This window comes from Xyrauchen texanus, chromosome 44, assembly GCF_025860055.1.
Source record: "Xyrauchen texanus isolate HMW12.3.18 chromosome 44, RBS_HiC_50CHRs, whole genome shotgun sequence".
In the NCBI taxonomy this organism is placed as follows: Eukaryota; Metazoa; Chordata; class Actinopteri; order Cypriniformes; family Catostomidae; genus Xyrauchen; species Xyrauchen texanus.
In genome coordinates this window covers 13,663,354-13,680,750 of record NC_068319.1, presented here as the reverse complement: position 1 = coordinate 13,680,750, position 17,397 = coordinate 13,663,354, and the positions used below count along the sequence as shown (strand labels likewise).

At 38.0% G+C, this 17,397-nt stretch overlaps 1 protein-coding gene across 25 annotated transcripts in view; it reads left to right on the top strand.

The window, feature by feature from the left end:
• Positions 1 to 7,266: 7,266 nt before the first annotated feature.
• LOC127637074 (phosphatidylinositol-binding clathrin assembly protein-like) overlaps positions 7,267 to 17,397 on the top strand; it is a 44,815-nt gene continuing 34,684 nt past the window's right edge. For 4 of the 25 annotated variants that reach the window (XM_052117968.1, XM_052117957.1, XM_052117969.1 and 1 more), the window contains exons 1-2: positions 7,271 to 7,492; positions 7,630 to 7,878. In XM_052117968.1, coding sequence (XP_051973928.1) covers positions 7,749 to 7,878 — 130 coding nt within the window. In that variant the 5' untranslated portion in view covers positions 7,271 to 7,492; positions 7,630 to 7,748. The other 21 variants (XM_052117971.1, XM_052117962.1, XM_052117960.1 and 18 more) reach the window with 12 other exon arrangements.

Genomic DNA, 17,397 nt, shown 5'->3' with positions numbered 1-17,397 from the left:
GTATTGTCTGTCACAGGACCCAATTTTGTTACTTCAAAACTGTCAACAAAAGAACATTCAAAATGTTGCCAAGCCACATCACTCTTTTCTAATTGTGTGTTTTTTGTTTTTTTTTAAGTAAGAAATAACAATGTCAAGCTTCACATTTGACATCTAGCCTTCATCCATTATATACATAAAAAAAAAACAATCTGCTTGTGAACGGGGTCATATGGCACATGCTATAGAGAAAAACTGTATTCATGTCAACAAAGCATCTGATATCTGTATCACTTTTCTCCACACACCCTTTAAATGACCCATTTTATAACCCCTATTTGGCAAGTTGAATTCATATTTTGTTAAATATTCAGTCGCGGGGGGGTCAGGACCCCCCACCATCTGAGGGTTGTCCCCCCCCTAAAATATCATTAAAATATGTGTATTGTAAATAATATAATGATATATTCTTAAAATAACTGTTTAAGAAATAAAATAATACAAATGCAAACGGGGCAACAACAAAAAACCCTTGGCCCCTGCCTATATACTAAGGAATGTGTAATCATAATCATACAGTCTTAAGTCTTCTCTGTGTGCATGACTGAACTCACATTCCCTGCATTTCTGAAGACAAGAGTGGCCTTGCACCCCTGCCTCCTGTTTCGTATCTAACAAGTAACTCAAACAGACAGTGTTGAGGAGGTTAGAGCTGGCACAAGGGTGGGGGCAGCTTACCCCTAGAGAGAAACAAATTATACTGTGTGTGTCAGCATGTCTGAGGTACAGAATGATTGAGCCCAGCTGATTTTGGGGCCCATATAGGCTGAGGAGGTTGGGGGCTCATTGCTCATTACCTGAGAAGATTCTCTGTATGGTTTTTGAGTCCACTTGCAAGTGTGTTCATTAAATACTTATTAGAAAGGCACTGCAGTCTTTGAGTTGTTTATTACAGAATTTCCACCACAATATAAATTTATGAAAATGCTGTACAATTGTTCATTGTTAGCGCATGTTAATTCATAGTGCAGTAACTAAGTAAACTAACTAACTATAATAAAAAATATATTAGTATAATATATGAATTAAACATCAACCAAGATGAATAAATGCTGTAAAAGTATTGTTTATTGTTAGTTCATATTAACTAGTGTAGTTAACTAATGTTATACAACAAAAAAAAATTGTACGTGTTGTGAGCCAATTGACTTGATGACATTTATTTGAGTCAGTGCTGCCAGTCAGTGACCGGTTTCTTTGAAGTAATCGACATTGTCTCTCGCACCATGATTGCTCTAATTACTACTACACTACAGCTGGGGAATAGAGTTAAACTAACAGCTTCAGCATTAAGGGTTATCACAGCTAAGAGACACATTAGAGTCTATTGAATAGACGAGGTAATCACACATACTTAATGTGCTTACCTAACGGAGTTTCCGCATTGGGAGCAGATGTAAACAGTCAAGATGTCGGAGGAGAGAAACAAACTGGCTATCAGGTAATACTCAAGGAGGACCCTGCTGTGACGGCTATTTTTTACATAGAGTAAATAAGATGTATTTGACCAAAATTCCATTATCCTCAGCAAGCTGATCACTAACACACAAGGCTGAATCTAGCTTTTATTTGCCAGCTTCTTAATAGCTTTACTGTTCATCTCTGCTTGGGAGTCACAACTGACACAGGTAATCGCACACACTCAATTGCTCTCTCTCTCTCTCTCTCACACATCTCACACACACACACACACACACACACACACACACTCACACACAAACACACCATTGTTACTAAAAAAAAAAAACAGCCGAAGCCATCATTACTAGCTCTAAAGTGATGTTTTTTAATTAGTAACAAAGGTTTGGGCACATCTTTTAAACTAGCAATGGCAGATCCTAATCCGTGACATAAGAAAGTAGTTCTAACTCTAATTTACTTTTTTGTTGAACTGTTGTATAAAAGCAATATCACACTCACAATCATGCTATATGGCCCGAAATCAGCACTACTGTGATTCGGCCGTAGGTAATTACAGCAGTGCTGATTTAGGGCCATATAGCACGATTGCGAGTGTGATATTGCTTATATACAACAGTTCAATGAACAAGTACATTTGAAATTTAAATGAAAAAATTTTGAAAAACCGAGTACGGTCATAAAAATGCATTTGTGCATAGAACTACTTTATTACGCTACGGATCAGAATCTGCCGTTGCTGGTTCAAAACAGATGATGCGTCCAAGCCTCCGTTAGCAATTCAAAAAGTTCTCCTCAGAAATAGTATCACAGCTTGTGCTGTTTCTAACAAGATATTGGATAAACAAGGATAGACAGCTGGATGTGTGTGTGTGTGTGTGTGTGTGTGTGAGCGTGTATTTATCACTTTGTGGGGACCAAATGTCCCCATAAGGATAGTAAAACCCGAAATTTTTGACCTTGTGGGGACACTTTGTCAGTCCCCATGAGGAAAACAGCTTATAAATCATACTAAATTATGTTTTTTGAAAATGTAAAAATGCAGAAGGTTTTCTGTGAGGGTTAGGTTTAGGGGTAGGGTTAGGTTTAGGGGATAGAATATAAAGTTTGTTCAGTATAAAAACCATTATGTCTATGGAAAGTCCCCATAAAACATGGAAACACAACGTGTGTGTGTGTGTGTGTGTGTGTGTGAGAGAGAGAGAGAGAGAGAGAGAGAGAGATTGTGAGAGAGATGGAGCTTGTGCAATCACCTGTTGCCACACCCAATCAGAGAGATGCTGTCAGCTGTCTCAGTGGAAAATAGATGTCCAAGCAGGGTTTTCCTCTCTATTTCACGGTAGACGGTGTGCAAGAGTCAGTCACTGTAGAAACAGCGATGTCCTCTGCCATTTTAAACAGTATGTAACCAATGTGGAAACTCCGATAAAAGGTAAGCGCTTGAGTTCTATAGTAAATCAGTCTGTTGTGTCTCTCAGCTGTGATGAGCCTTCATCCTGAAGTTGTCCGTTTAATGCCGTTTAAAGCTATTTCCTAGCTTTGGTAATGTATTAGTAATACCAGCAACTGAGCGCAGTACAATGTAAACATTGACTAACGGATTCACTTTACGTCACCAACTGGCTCATATTACACACAAATTTGATCTTTTGCCACCACCTGCTGGCTAACATATGTAATGTAAAAAATAAAGCCAGTAACTCCTAACAGATACATATATATATATATATATATATATCATGTAATTTGTCAGTTATTCATATTCATATTATACCATATTAAAGGTGATCAATCATAATAAACATGAAATGTACTATTGTTTTATAAGCTAGGGTTTATAATGTAAGGGCTATTGTGTAAAAAGCATTCTGAAGTGAGTTTATACAGTTGAAATGGTGCCGGACAGTGTTTGAGGTAACTATTGTGCATGTAAGTCAGTTTTCTAAAGGATAGAACAGACAGAAAACTGTGTCTCTGGTCCCAGGTGGCAGAAATCACAGGATGCCTTATTGTTTGTGTGTGAAACACTAGCCATGTGGTATTCAGTCCTGAGGGACGCACCCTCTCATTATGAGCCATATCTATATCCAGCTCACTCTTCACAGACACAAACCTGGACAGAGATATTAAACAGAATACAAAACAGAAAGAATTTCTGTCTCCCCCTCCCCTTTTCTCCCAATTTAGGATGCCCAATTCCTACTACTCAGTAGGTCCTCGTGGTGGCACAGTTACTCACCTCAAAATGGGTGGCGGGGCACAAGTCTCAGTTGCCTCCGCTTCTGAGACCATCAATCCATGCATCTTATCACATGGCTCATCGTGCATGACACAGTGCTCATGCTTCTCTCCGCGATCTGCGCCCCATTGAGAGCGAGAACCACTAATCGTGACCACGAGAATGTTACCCCATGTGATTCTACCCTCCCTAGCAACCAAGCCAATTTGGTTGTCTAGGAGACCTGGCTGGAGTCACTCAGCACACAAACAGAAAGAATTTCTAAGACAAAAAGTGTTTCAGAACTGCACAGTTTTCCTTCTAATAATAATAATAATAATAATCCTTATGAGAATGTATTATTATCAATCAAATTAAAATAATATTTTTAGCAATATTATTGTTTTTATTATAATATATAACTGTAATAGTAATCTGTTGTATAACTGTTTGTATTTTTAACCAAATTTATTTTCAACTTTTTGTTATTGTTAAATATTATGATAAAATCCATTATCATTTTGTGTTGGTTACATGTGAATCCTGAAAGTTATTTGAGGACACCTGTTATGTGTAATAGAAACACTAAATCTTGTTATGTTCTTCATATTCTGGTGTAGTATTTGTTGTCAATGGGAAAAAACTGACCTGCACCTGCAGTCTCCCAAATGGATGTTTGCAAGACGTTCTTAAACGTGTAGTAAGGACATGCAAATCAGTATGTGCATATCGCCCCCTGCTGGAAAAGCTACAACATACTGAGCACTGAGGCCACCTGTGTAATGAAGTGAAGCTGCCAAGGCCTTTCAACTCAGACAAACGTTTTCCCGAAATGATCAATGCTTTGGCATTGTGCTCTGGTAGCTCATCTCCCAGGCATTCAATCTATGATACCCACTCCCTCTCTGAAATCTTCATGATAGTATATATACTTCATATTTGGCTTCCATCTAATTGCACCACTGAGCTAAATACAGTGATAATTTAGACAATGGACATATCTAATATACTTCAATTGAATGACTGTGGGTCTCTTAAACATTATAATGACATGAATAGGATTAGTAACTGGAAGATCTCTTTGTAAGAGATAATGATCTCTTACACAAAAGTAAGGGAGACTGGGGTGGGTTGGCACAGTGTTAGAACACTATAGTTTTAAGAGAGAAGAAACACACAGAAAAAACAAATAACAGTCTATTTTTAACCAGGACAACAGAAAGGCACGTTTGTCTTCTGTCAATAATATGATTAATGTTTATGTATTAAATACAATTTTATTAATATGATTATTATTAAAACATAGAATTTTACAGTTTGTAATTTGTAAGAAAACTTTTTTACTTGAATGTACAAATGTAAAACATTTGTAATAACAGACATGAAAGGAACAAATTGTATCATGCTTGGCTTGAACGTGTGTGTGTGTGTGTGTGTGTGTGTGAGTGTGTGTGTGTGTGTGATAGGCCAAATAATAATAATAATAATAATGCATATTATTTTGTTAAATATGTGTATTTTTCGAGGTATTAAATTGGTAAATAGTGTGTATGAAGGTTATGAATAATCTATTTTTTTATACCCAGTGTTATAACTAACCCCAAAAGCAGTGTGCCAACCCCACTCACACTCTTTTGATAAATTATGCTAGCCAGCTAGTATGGCTTATCAGAGGCTTACAAATCATCAAAATATAGCTGATATTCATCGCTATTAACTAAAATTAATATATATAAAAAATATGTATCTGTATTATTTCAATAAAAATTTTAGCGGATGTTTAATTTTTGTTTTGACATAGATTCAATGAAAAGTGAAATGTGTTGGATTACCTGTTTTTGCAGCTCTCGTCAGCAAAAACGTCACTTAAAATTGCCAAGATGTAAATCAAAATATTTATTAAATGTTTGTGGACATGTATGTATTTGTATACTATCAATATTGGACGGTATCAGAAGCATATCAAGGTTCAACTGGACAATGAACATTTTTAATACTCAGACTACCTGCAGGCTCGAACTGTCCTTTTGTGCTTTACTAACTACAAGTTACAAATTAAGAACTTGGTCAATGTGAATATGATCAACTACTATAATGTGTCAGTTATTTAAGCTTTAATGATTCAAATGGCAACCAACTTTTCTTATAAATTATTTAAATGCTTTTTGTAATTACATATTTTTTTCACTAGGTGTCTCCCTTTCCAGACATTTTGTAAGGACATGAAGAAAACAATCTCCTTTTGAAAAGTTAGTGTGCTCCCCCTTTCCTCCTCTGTTCTTCACCTTGTATACACATCTGAGTTAAAAATAGCAAGCCACCTCAAACAATTAATATATGTATCTATTACAATTACAAAGAAGATGTCATTGCTTAATTTGAAAGACAACTAAATTATCTACTTTCTGACAGAACATTCTATTTATGAACAATTTAAAACAAGCTTAAAGGAATGTTCCGGGTTCAATGGAAGTTAAGCTCAATCGTCAACATGTGTGGAATTATGTTGATTTCCAGAAATAAATATTTTGACCTTTTTTTTTAAAAGCAAATATCTGGGTTACAGTGAGGCACTTAAATTGAAAGTGAATGGGGCCAATCCGTAAACGTTAGAATACTAACTCTTGGTTTCAAAAGTATAGCCACAAGACATAAACAATATGCATGCTAATGTGATTTTGTGTGATTCTGAAATGGCATCCCCCATGATGAGACCCTCTGATATCACTGGGGTTTTAATTTCATGTGAGTACTTATGATTTTACATGTGTTTCAAAATTAAAATTCATTTATTTTGAGGTAAAACTTTTTAAATGAGGGAAAAAATGCGCCTTTAACTACTTCACTATGAGAATGTGGAAAGTTATTGAGAGGCAGAAAGCACATCAAAGTCTTCTTATTGGCTGATCAAAGAATGTGGAAAACATGCAGTCAGATTTATTTTTTTGTTGTTGTTTTTGGTTACACAGTATAGTGCTGTCAGAGAAACCTGTGAGGTATCTCAGGACACTTATTTCAGTAATATTAATTACTTCCATGGAGAAGGAACATTTTCTCTATACCATTATATATATAAAAAAAACTGCTTACAGCACCTTTAAACTTCTATGTACTTAATTTCATATTGTGTGTGTGTGTGTATATGTATATATATATATATATATATATATATATATATATATATATACACACACACACACACACACACACACACACACACACACACACACACACACACACACACACACACACAAATAAGTATTATTTGTTCCATCTGAAAAATTGCGAAAGAACAACACATTTAATTCTATGTTGTCCTGTACTGCTTAACGACGCAATATCTGGTTGTAAAAATTAATTCAAGGTGTGAAACATGTCAAACCATGAATGTTATTGGACCAATTTTGTCACGTGAATTGTCGCCTGCCTCAGTAGCGGAACTAGTAGATCGGGAGCCGCCATTTTGGATCAGAAACCAAATCGAACGTTCGCTTTCTGCATAATAGAAAGTTCCATTCTTGCGGATTTGAGCCAAAATGGCGTCGCTTTGCACCGACCGTACAGCATCCATAAAATAAACCTTGTGAGGATCCTCTGAAGAGAGGAAACAGACCCGCCATTTTCTTACGAGCCTCCAGTCCTTTTAAACCCAGCAGGGGGAGGCGAGATCCGAGAGGAGAGCCACTTAGAAGGAAAAAGGGGCGAGTTAGAAAAAGAGAGCGAGCGCGCGCCAGAGAGAGACAGAGCGAGCGTGACAGAGGGGCTGAGAGAGAGAGAGAGAGAGAGGACGTTTTTGAATAGAAGAGGAAACGTTTGGTATGTATATGCATGCACATACACAGCAAACTTCATGTGGAGTCTTTAAAGCGGTGGGTGCCATCAATATCTAATCGCGTCTTCCCTGTCATCTCATCACATATATTTTCTCTCTGTCCCTTTCTTTCCCCCGTCAGCTGGCGAAACAGTGCACATCTCAGGGACTACCAGCATTGCCGTTGGATTTAACATCCCCGATTCTACTTTCCCCCTTATTTTTTGTTTCCCCCTTTTACATTTGTTCAAACCTGCGACGATGTCTGGACAGAGCATAACGGACAGGATAACGGCAGCGCAGCACAGTGTTACCGGCTCCGCGGTGTCCAAAACGGTGTGCAAGGCGACCACGCACGAGATCATGGGGCCAAAGAAGAAACATTTGGATTGTAAGTGTCACAGGATTTGTTACAATAATGTCGCGATCAGAAAGTAATGTCAGTCACCCTGGGAACGAGATGTTCGGGGCTCGAGGCCTGCAAAAGAAGATTCACATTCAATATCTGCTTGTGTTATTTAACCAGCCCAAAGCTTACTTCATACCGTTTCCTCCAGCGACCTTTACAATTAATGTTGAACCTGTGACTAATGATCATTTGTGTCGTCTTGGCATGCGTTTTGAGATAACACATGCTGATTAGCGGCACGTTGGTGTACAGTGCAGTCCGTTTAATGATTTAACCATCTTTCTCATAATTAACCACACTAACAAATGAGCACATCTTATGTCTAATTAGGACACGTGAGGTTAGAGGGTGCAGGTTGAGTGAATCCTATCAGAAATCTTCTAGAGTTCAAGATGAATAAATTGATAAATTCTGTCATCGTTTACTCACAAGCATGTCCTTCCAAACCTTTGCCTTTTGCTCTTCAGTGTAACACAGGGGAAATTTTAAAGAATGTGCATGCTGCTATATTTTCTGTAAAATGAAAATGAATGGTCACTGTGGCTACGTCCACAATAATTCGGATAAATTTGAAAATGGCATTTACGTTTTCGAAACACTGTCAACACTGCCATTTTAAAACTTTTTTCTGACATTGCTTGTCCACACTGAAATGGCTAAAATCACTTAAACCCCCTTATGCAAAAAAAATCGTAACATTATTATCATTATTATGTAATATGTTTTTTCTTTTTATCCCTTTTTCTCCCAATTTGGAATGCCCAATTCCCACTACTTAGTTGATCCTCGTGGTGGCACAGTTACTCACCTCTATCCGGGTGGCGGAGGACAAGTCTCAGTTGCCTCTTGCATTTTAGCACGTGACTCGTTGTGCATGACACCACGGAGACTCAGCATGTGGAGGCTCATGCTTTTCTCCATGATCCACGCACAACTTACCATGTGCCCCATTGAGAGCGAGAACCACTAAATGCGACCACGGGGAGGTTACCCCATGTGACTCTACCTTCCCTAGCAACGGAACAATTTGGTTGCTTCGGAGACGTGGATGGAGTCACTCAGCACACCCTGGATTCGAACTTGCGACTCCAGGGTTGATAGTCAGCGTCAATACTTTCTGGGCTACCCAGGCCCCATGCAAAATAAATCTTAAGAAGCGTGGCTCTGTGTCATTTCCATGTACGGTCTGAAATGCGATTGTACTCGTGTTTTGCCACTGGAGAACATTTCCAGTAAACCTTTTCAGAAATACAATGTTAGGGTGGTACAAAGTAACATTTATCTTTAACAAATCTATCAAAGTGGATAGCAAGCACAACAATGCCACTACAACATGGCCATGACTGTGTCACATGACAACAAATATGTCATAGTTTTCGAATATCTCACGTTTCCCAACCACACTACAGCAAAGTTTTTTAAACGAAAACATTTGAGTGTGGATGTGGCCTGAGGCTGTCAGTCCCAACATTCTTTCTAACATCTCCTTTTGTGTTCCACGGAAGAAGTCGTACAGGTTTGGAGCAACTGTAGGGTAAATGATGACATAAATTTCAATTTTGATTCAACTATCTCTGTAAGGGATGAAACTAGAGATGGCTAGAACTTCGTAATGTAAGTTTCATATACTGTGGCAGGTGTGTATAGTGGAGAACTGTGTTGTTATTGACACAGTCCTAGCGTCACCTGATCTTTTGAGACCAAGCTGTCCAGTTAACTTTATGATTTCATCTTAAAAAAACTTGTTATAGATGTGGGGAAATCCGGTGGTCAGCTGTCAGGTTGTCTTCTGCAAGAGAGATGTTGTCAGTGTCCCACAGGTATTGGTGCTGACAGTTCTCACTGAACCTGATGCCTTTCTTACACTCCTCAGGAAGAGCACTGGCCTCTTTTAGAACTTGTCTTGACCTTATCAGGCCTCAAAGAATAACAAGTGTGAATGTTTGTGTCTGTGTTAGCGAGATGTGGAGTCTTTAACTCGATTTGAAAACCTGTATCTGGCATTGAATCAACCTAATTTGATATTTGGTTGTCGGGTTTGTAAAATAAATTTCTAGTAACATGCTTGATTTTTGGGGTGTCTATTTCTTTGTAAATGTGTTGCTTTCACATTTAGATTAATGTGTGTGTGTGTGTCAGTACAGTAGATGTGGCACCATCGTTTGATGGCTCTACTGCATCAAGACCCTTTCACCCCATTGTGCTTGTTTGCATATAGCCTTTTGCATTCGTTCCCACCCTACTATACTAATTTCCTTTGGAGAAGCTATTTTTAGCTTGGTCTTGACAATACAGAATGGCATGTGTGCTGACAGACCATTTGAAAGGACTGTAGACAAGTTCTGAAGACCTAATTGCCTTCCTCCCTCAAAAGTAACTTCTGGTGAGCTTGTGCGAATAAGAAATCTTAAAGCAAAAATAATTTGTGTTAACTGTAGTATAGAGTTCTTGGTGAGCATTCTAGACTTCAATTCAGTTTAGTCTGGGACCCTCAGGTCTATTTCTATAAGGTGTTACGAGGTCTTGTAAGTATTTCAGCACAGAGGTGCATTCTGTGCCTGGAGTTTCCTTTGGGACAGAAATAGCGGCGTGTCTCACTCTCCTTCTATTCGATTTGAACATTAGATATGGCTTGGGCTCCTGTCCCTAGCCCCTTTGATTTGGGCCGGGTTTCCAGGGAAGGGAGAACATTCCTCTTGAACTACCCTTATTCCTGAAACGACCAGCTGCGTGAAAAAATGTCCACCAATTGTTTTCATTATGCTTTGTTTTAGGTTTGAAAAGCATTTTTAGTATAAAAAAAAACAAGAACATTGCTGATAATGTCATTTAATCCTTTGTACTCGAACACTGATCTGAAAATAGCCAAGGAGAGACTGTTTTGCTATTTACTGACTAAAATGTGTAGTTCACCCAAAATGAGATGTCATCATTTACCTATATTTCCTCATGTTGAGGAAGAATGTAATCCTCAGTTACATCTTATTTTACAGTATACAATGAAAGTGAAATTGAATTAGTGTTCAACGGAATAAAAAGTAATATGGTTTTGAGACAACATGAGGGGTGAGTAAACGATGAATTTCGTTTTTAGGGAATGAACCCTTTAACAGTTTGTAAAAAAAAATAAGTATTTCCACCTCATTGTCTTTTTGCTTTTGAAGTCTTCAGAAGCAAGACACAATCACACCATTCTATGCCTTGTTATCGACCCTGCAGCTTATTTACGGATTCTGATCAGAGACTATTTTGCAGAGACAGGACACTTCTATTAAAATTAATGGTAGAAATTGGAACGCCCGATAGTCAACGGATGTAGAAAGGAAGTTCCGCCGTTCAGGTATATGAGCCAATCACCTTTTAGATACAGACATTGCCTGTCAATCAACTCGAGAACGTGCATTAGCTGTACAAGCTGGGAAAATAGCATTTTTTTTTCTTTGCGTAATCTGATGTAAAGAAGCACAATTTATAATTCCAGTGTTGACAGATTTTACTGCTGATTTGAAATATGTTCTTTGATCATAATCTTGATCAACCATTTTTGAGATTTCGGTGTCCCCCCATTCATGTAGATAGGAGCTGCATTTTCTTGACTGGAAATAGCTTCCCAAGAGCATTCCAAAGATGGCTGCCAGTGGACTGGCTTTAGTTAGATCACCCATTGTGGATCGACAGGTGCCTTATACATCCTTTTATTTCCATATATGGGTATCTGATTATGATCAATTGACAGTGACATCTATAAGTCTTTCAGGCTTAAGTGTAAATTGCATGTTAAAAACGTACCAAGGAAGGAAACACAGCAATGTGCTTCCAAGTTTACTCAATTAAATAAAGATGATCATGTTATTGTTTACATACAAAAAAATTGACCTAGATTTAAAATAGGACTTTCGAGGTTCTGCAATTGGCGTTATTGGGATTTTATAGGTGTGTGAAATCTGTGAATGTTGTTAGTTTGGATTTAAGATTTTACAGACTCTGTTGTTGTGTCGAAGTCCTAAATCATGGCTCTTGGATATAAATATGTGGGGTACATATGACATTTGAGAATGGTTTTGTAAGTTATCTTGTTATTTTTGCATAACACCAGTGGATTCAGCATAACAGAGTTGAACTGATTAGCTGTCTTGTCTAATGAAGTCTTCCATTCCCCCAGAGCAGTGTAAGCATGTTCTGTGAGATCAAAGCTTATTCTAGATGCTTATTCATATAAGTCAGTTCTGCAATATGGTAGACACTTCCTAGAATCTGCCAAGACCAAATGGCACACATTTTATCTTTATGGTTATGAGACATACAGCCCCTCCTAGTCACTAAGCAAACATTGTGGTGGCTTAATTGATTTAAAAGCAATTATGCATTTTGCATTGTATAGCTGGATATCAAACATCTCAACTCCATGCTTTGGTGCCCTGCTTAGATAATGTGTTCATACAACACTTGGTGTCTGAATTTAAAACCCATTCATATTGGAAAAGACTGCAACAAGGAATGGGTCAGGATAGTAACTATTTCATCGGTTTTAGTATGTGAATAGCGTAGTTAGACAATTTGCGCAGTATAGCCCTCTCAAAGTAGTTGTCTTTAAATTGATCTCTTTAAAAGCTCCACCACAACAACCAATCTCTTATATAAACACCCCATAACAAATATTCCCAATTGGGGTCAGGTAAATCTGAAACACCTTGTACAGGGCTTTATTCAGACTGATTAGTCATTTGTTGAAATCATTGATTAATGTGCTCTCTTGTTCATTGCTGTTCCTGCTGTAGTAGCCGTGAGGAGATGTCATGTTTAAAACGCTGGAGTTTAAAAAACAGTGAAGAACCACAAGTCGGATGGATCTTTTCAACTGCAAGTGATATATACTAACTGAGAACTTTATTAGGAACACCTGTACACCTACTTATTCATGCGATTATCTAATCAGACAGTCGTGTGGCTGCAGTGCAGCACATACAATTATGTAGATATGGGTCAGGAGCTTCAATTAATGTTCACATCAACCATCAGATTGGGGAGAAAATTTGATCTCCATGATTTCAAGCATGTCATGATTGTTGGTGCCAGACGGGTTGGTTTTTCTCCTGGGATTTCATGCACAACAGTCTCTAGAGTTTACTCAGAATGGGGCCAAAAACAAAAAACCATTCAGTGAGCTGCAGTTCTGTGGACGAAAACACCTTGTTGATGAGAGCGGTCAAGAATGGCCAGACTGGTTCAAGCTGACAGAAAGGCTATGGTAACTCAGATAATCACTCTGTACAATCGTAGTGAGCAGAATAGCATCTCCGAATGCACAACACGTCAAACCTTGAGGTGGATGGGCTACAACAGCAGAAGACCACGTCGGGCACTTTATTAGGACCATAGTGTTCATAATAAAGTACTCTGTGAGTGTATACACCAAGAAAGTTGTTCCTTTAACAAAACCAGATAAGATTATTTGTGCGGTTGTTACTATTAGGTCTTATATTTGGGTCACAGAAGTGTGTCCTTTATCAAAAACAATACATACCCTGACATGATTTTGGACACTGGGTACGGCCCGTGTGAATGACGATCAGTAGAGCTTTTAATTTATGTGGGTCTTATTCACTTTGTGTGTTAGGCTTGTGCCATGTGCTCTCTTTTTTCATTAAAGGGTTTTACTTTTGTCGCTTTCTGTTTCCTAAATTATTGACCGTATACCTTTAGTGAAGTGCCTCCTTTACCTCACAGATATTAGATGATCAAATATTACGCAACCCATCGCACCAACCCGAATAATGCTGGGAGAGGGAGGTTAGGATGCCTTCCTTGCAGTTTTTTGAGTGATGATACAGAAATGTAGGGCATAGACCAGAGGGGTGCATTCAGCAAAGGCCTAAACTCAACCGGCATCTCAAAGCTGTTGTAGGATCAGTTTTGCATTTTGCAATTTTTTTGCATTGTTCTAACTTATCTAACTGCAGAGTTGTCCAGTTCTAAATCTGCATTCCTTCTCCCAGACACCTCCCAAACTTAACAGGCGAGACTGCAAATTTTCTTCATGTCCTGGATGAACTCAGTGGACCAGTTGAAGAAGCTTCCTGCATTCTTGTAGGTCGCCAACTATTTGTAATGTAAACGGCCAACAGGAAGTTATTCCGTAAATCAGAGAAATGTCGGGAACTGATTAAACGGGAGATTCTTACAGATAGCAGAGCAAAGTTGCTCTTCTAACAAGAGCAGTCTAGATCAGGGGAAATTCATGAGTCAAAACTCCTCAAGTCTAATCAAGTTTGTTCTCACAGCAAACATGCTACATAATTTCGAACGTCACTGTGTCTAAATTTGGAAAAGTCCAACGGAGTATCAGTCCAAGTGATTCAGATTTTCTGTTTATTGTCCTGATAGCTATTTGGCTTGTGCAATGAAATAGAGATCATAAAATGAGGTAGACATTGCTTGTTATCAAATGTTTTGTGTTCTCTCTATTGTCATTTTTCCTATTAAGTTGTCTCTTTTTAGTGAATTTAGTGAATAACTTGTGACCTTAACCAGTCACTAAAAAAAAGAAAAGTCTTGTTGCACATTATTCTCTTCATTACTACTACTCTGATGCTAGTGAAACTTGGTAATGCAGCACTTTTCGTACCACTGTCTCCTTAAGATGATTGATTTATTATGTATTCCTCTTTTGTAAGTCACTTTGGATTAAAGCATCTGCCAAATGAATAAATGTAAAAGATATGTGTTTGCTTCAGCATAACTCTTACAGTGTCCTAATCGGGTTCTACAAAGCAACAGCCTAAGTGATGAAACCCATTTCTTCCATTTAGAGGTCTTGTCCTGACCAACTACACAATGTCTTGAGCTACTTTACATTGTTATAAAGTACGTTATAAATTTTTGTGAATACTTTGTCTATTGAATACTATTTATTTTTATTTTTTTATGGTATTTCACCATAGAGCATGTGAGTGGAGCATAGCGGGAGTGGAGCGATCAGAATTTCACTGGAGCGAGGAGCGCGTTTTCACTAGACTGTGCTCAGCCCCGCTCCGGCCGCTCACAAGGGCCTCACTTTCTGCTCCAAATAGAATGTGCTGCATTTTGTGTGTGGCCACATTAATATGGATGTGCTTCTACACTGACAAATATTTGGTGTTGGCGGCTGTATTGGGTCCAAGATTTTAAACCGAGTGGATTATCAGAGATGAGGAAGCGTTTAAACCTTGTAAAGTAAAATAATTTTATTAGGCTACCGTGGACATAGTGGATTCACATGGGATAAGTGATGTCTGTATAAATCACAAAGACCGTTGACCGTAATTACACACTGCTGTATCATGCGTAACTGACCCGTCTGGATATGAATGCTGTTTAGCTGTGCTGATTAATTATGAAGTATGTTCATATGTATCTTGAATTATTAGAAGAAATTGACTTGAATATCTGGCAAAATACACAGAACTGGTTACATTAGCGAGCCAGTAATCCTACAGTACACTTTTGAATTAAAAACGTATACAATCTTCTCACATTGTCATTTTATTTGTCCCTCCAGGAAAGATGTTGCTGAGCGCAGTGCTCCACACAAGTTTTCCCATTCACTCTGCTCAAATCAGAAAATTAGCCCTTGTGTCTTTTCTAATTTTCCTTATCAAAAGAAATCATGTTTGTTCTTGAATCAAGTCCTCTTAATGACTAACATACTCCTGGTGAACTTTAGAAACAATGAGTTAAAGGGTTCACAGGCTGGACAGTGCAGATTCTCTGGCTTTTTTCCAACATGCCAAATTGCATGGGATAAGAATAACGGGTTATTTGTAAAGTGTGTTTGATGCCATGACATGCCAAATAAATAAATAAATATTTTTCATCCTTTCATTCTCAATCACCTTTTTGCCTATGTATTTTGAATCGCTTTCCACTCTTAATTAATCTACAAATAAATGGAGAAAAACAAAGTTTATCCAGTAAGAATTTATGCCTTGATGCTTACAAGCGAAGCATGACAACTGTTTTTTGCATTGTTATAGCAATATCAGGAGTTTTTAAGTGTAAATTAGTCTGCTTGAGCATTCAATGTCAGTTTTGAAAAGTAATGCTGCGTAACTCGGAAAGTCAGATTTTACAATTTCCTATTAGGAAAAGTGCAATGAGTGCATTACTCATCATGAAGTCAGAATTACAACTTGTAGGATCGTGCAAAAATTCTCAACTCCGACACATAAACATTTTGACACTCAGGGAGATATACAAAGTAAGTGATGAACATTCACTTTATAAAGTAATATTGATAAATGAGTTAGTTTCCAAATTACATGATAATAAAGCTTAACAAACACCTGCATAAACAGGTGTATATAATTAAGTAATATCACACAAGCAAGAGTGCGATATGGCCCTATAACAGCACTGCTGTGATTCAGTTGCAGGCAATCACAGCAGTGCTGATTTGGGGCCATATAGCACGATTCACAGCAATGCATGCTCGCAGCAATTGTAATTATTCTGGCAACTCCAAGTTTCCCTGATTTCTATGCATCTGTCTCTGTCACTCTCCCACCTCCTCTCACACACACACACACACACACTCTCTCTCTCTTCCTCTGCATTCTCTGGATTGTAGAATGTTGTGAAGTCAGCCTGCATTCCAGCTCAGATATGTTCTCCTTCCACTGGCCAGTGATCATTTTGAAAGCACTGTTGATGTGGCATTTCTTATGTTTTTTGCTATGGTTGTTATTTTTGGACACATGTTTCTGCAGTCTTTCAGGAAGTCATTAACATTTTTGCCTATAATATTTTAACTTAAAAAGTGATTATTATTAATGTTTTTTTGCATTGCATTTGAGCCATATCACTGGTCTTTCACTATCCATTCAGGTTAGGCTGCAGGTACACTCAAATCTTCGATGAATGTGTTTAAGTGACGCAGAGCAGGCTGCTGTCTTCTATCTGTCGGCAAGTTAAAGCCTCAGAATCAGGGGAGCAGTCATTCACTTAATAGTTTCCTGTCCTCAGCCCTTACAAATGGCTCTGCCTGAAGCAGAATGTAGCCATGATGGAAAAAAATGCTCTTGTCTGCATCACTCTCCTCCATCAGTGTTTGTTTCTACATGTTGTTCGATCTGTTTTTCTACCTGTTTCTTTGTCTCTTGTTGCATCCTGCCCCCAACTTCGAGGGTCATAGTCTAAATATCTCAGTCATCAGCCTGTGTTTTTATTGAGTGTTTTAAGTGATTTGTGTCAATTCAGTTGAGTCTAGGCAGTTAGTAGCATCCTGTTGCTGAGTTCTCCTGTCCTTCTCCAAGAGACTTAATGGATAATCCAAAAATTACATAAATAAGTATAAAAGTAATCCAAATGACTCCAGTTGTTAGGTAAAACATTTTCAAAAGTGATTTGATATGTGGTTGAGAAACAGATCAAAATTGAATTTCTTTTTCACAATAAAATCCTCTGCTCAGTCAATCTCCACTTTAATTTTCACATTCTTCTTGTGTTTTGTTGATTCACGTTCTT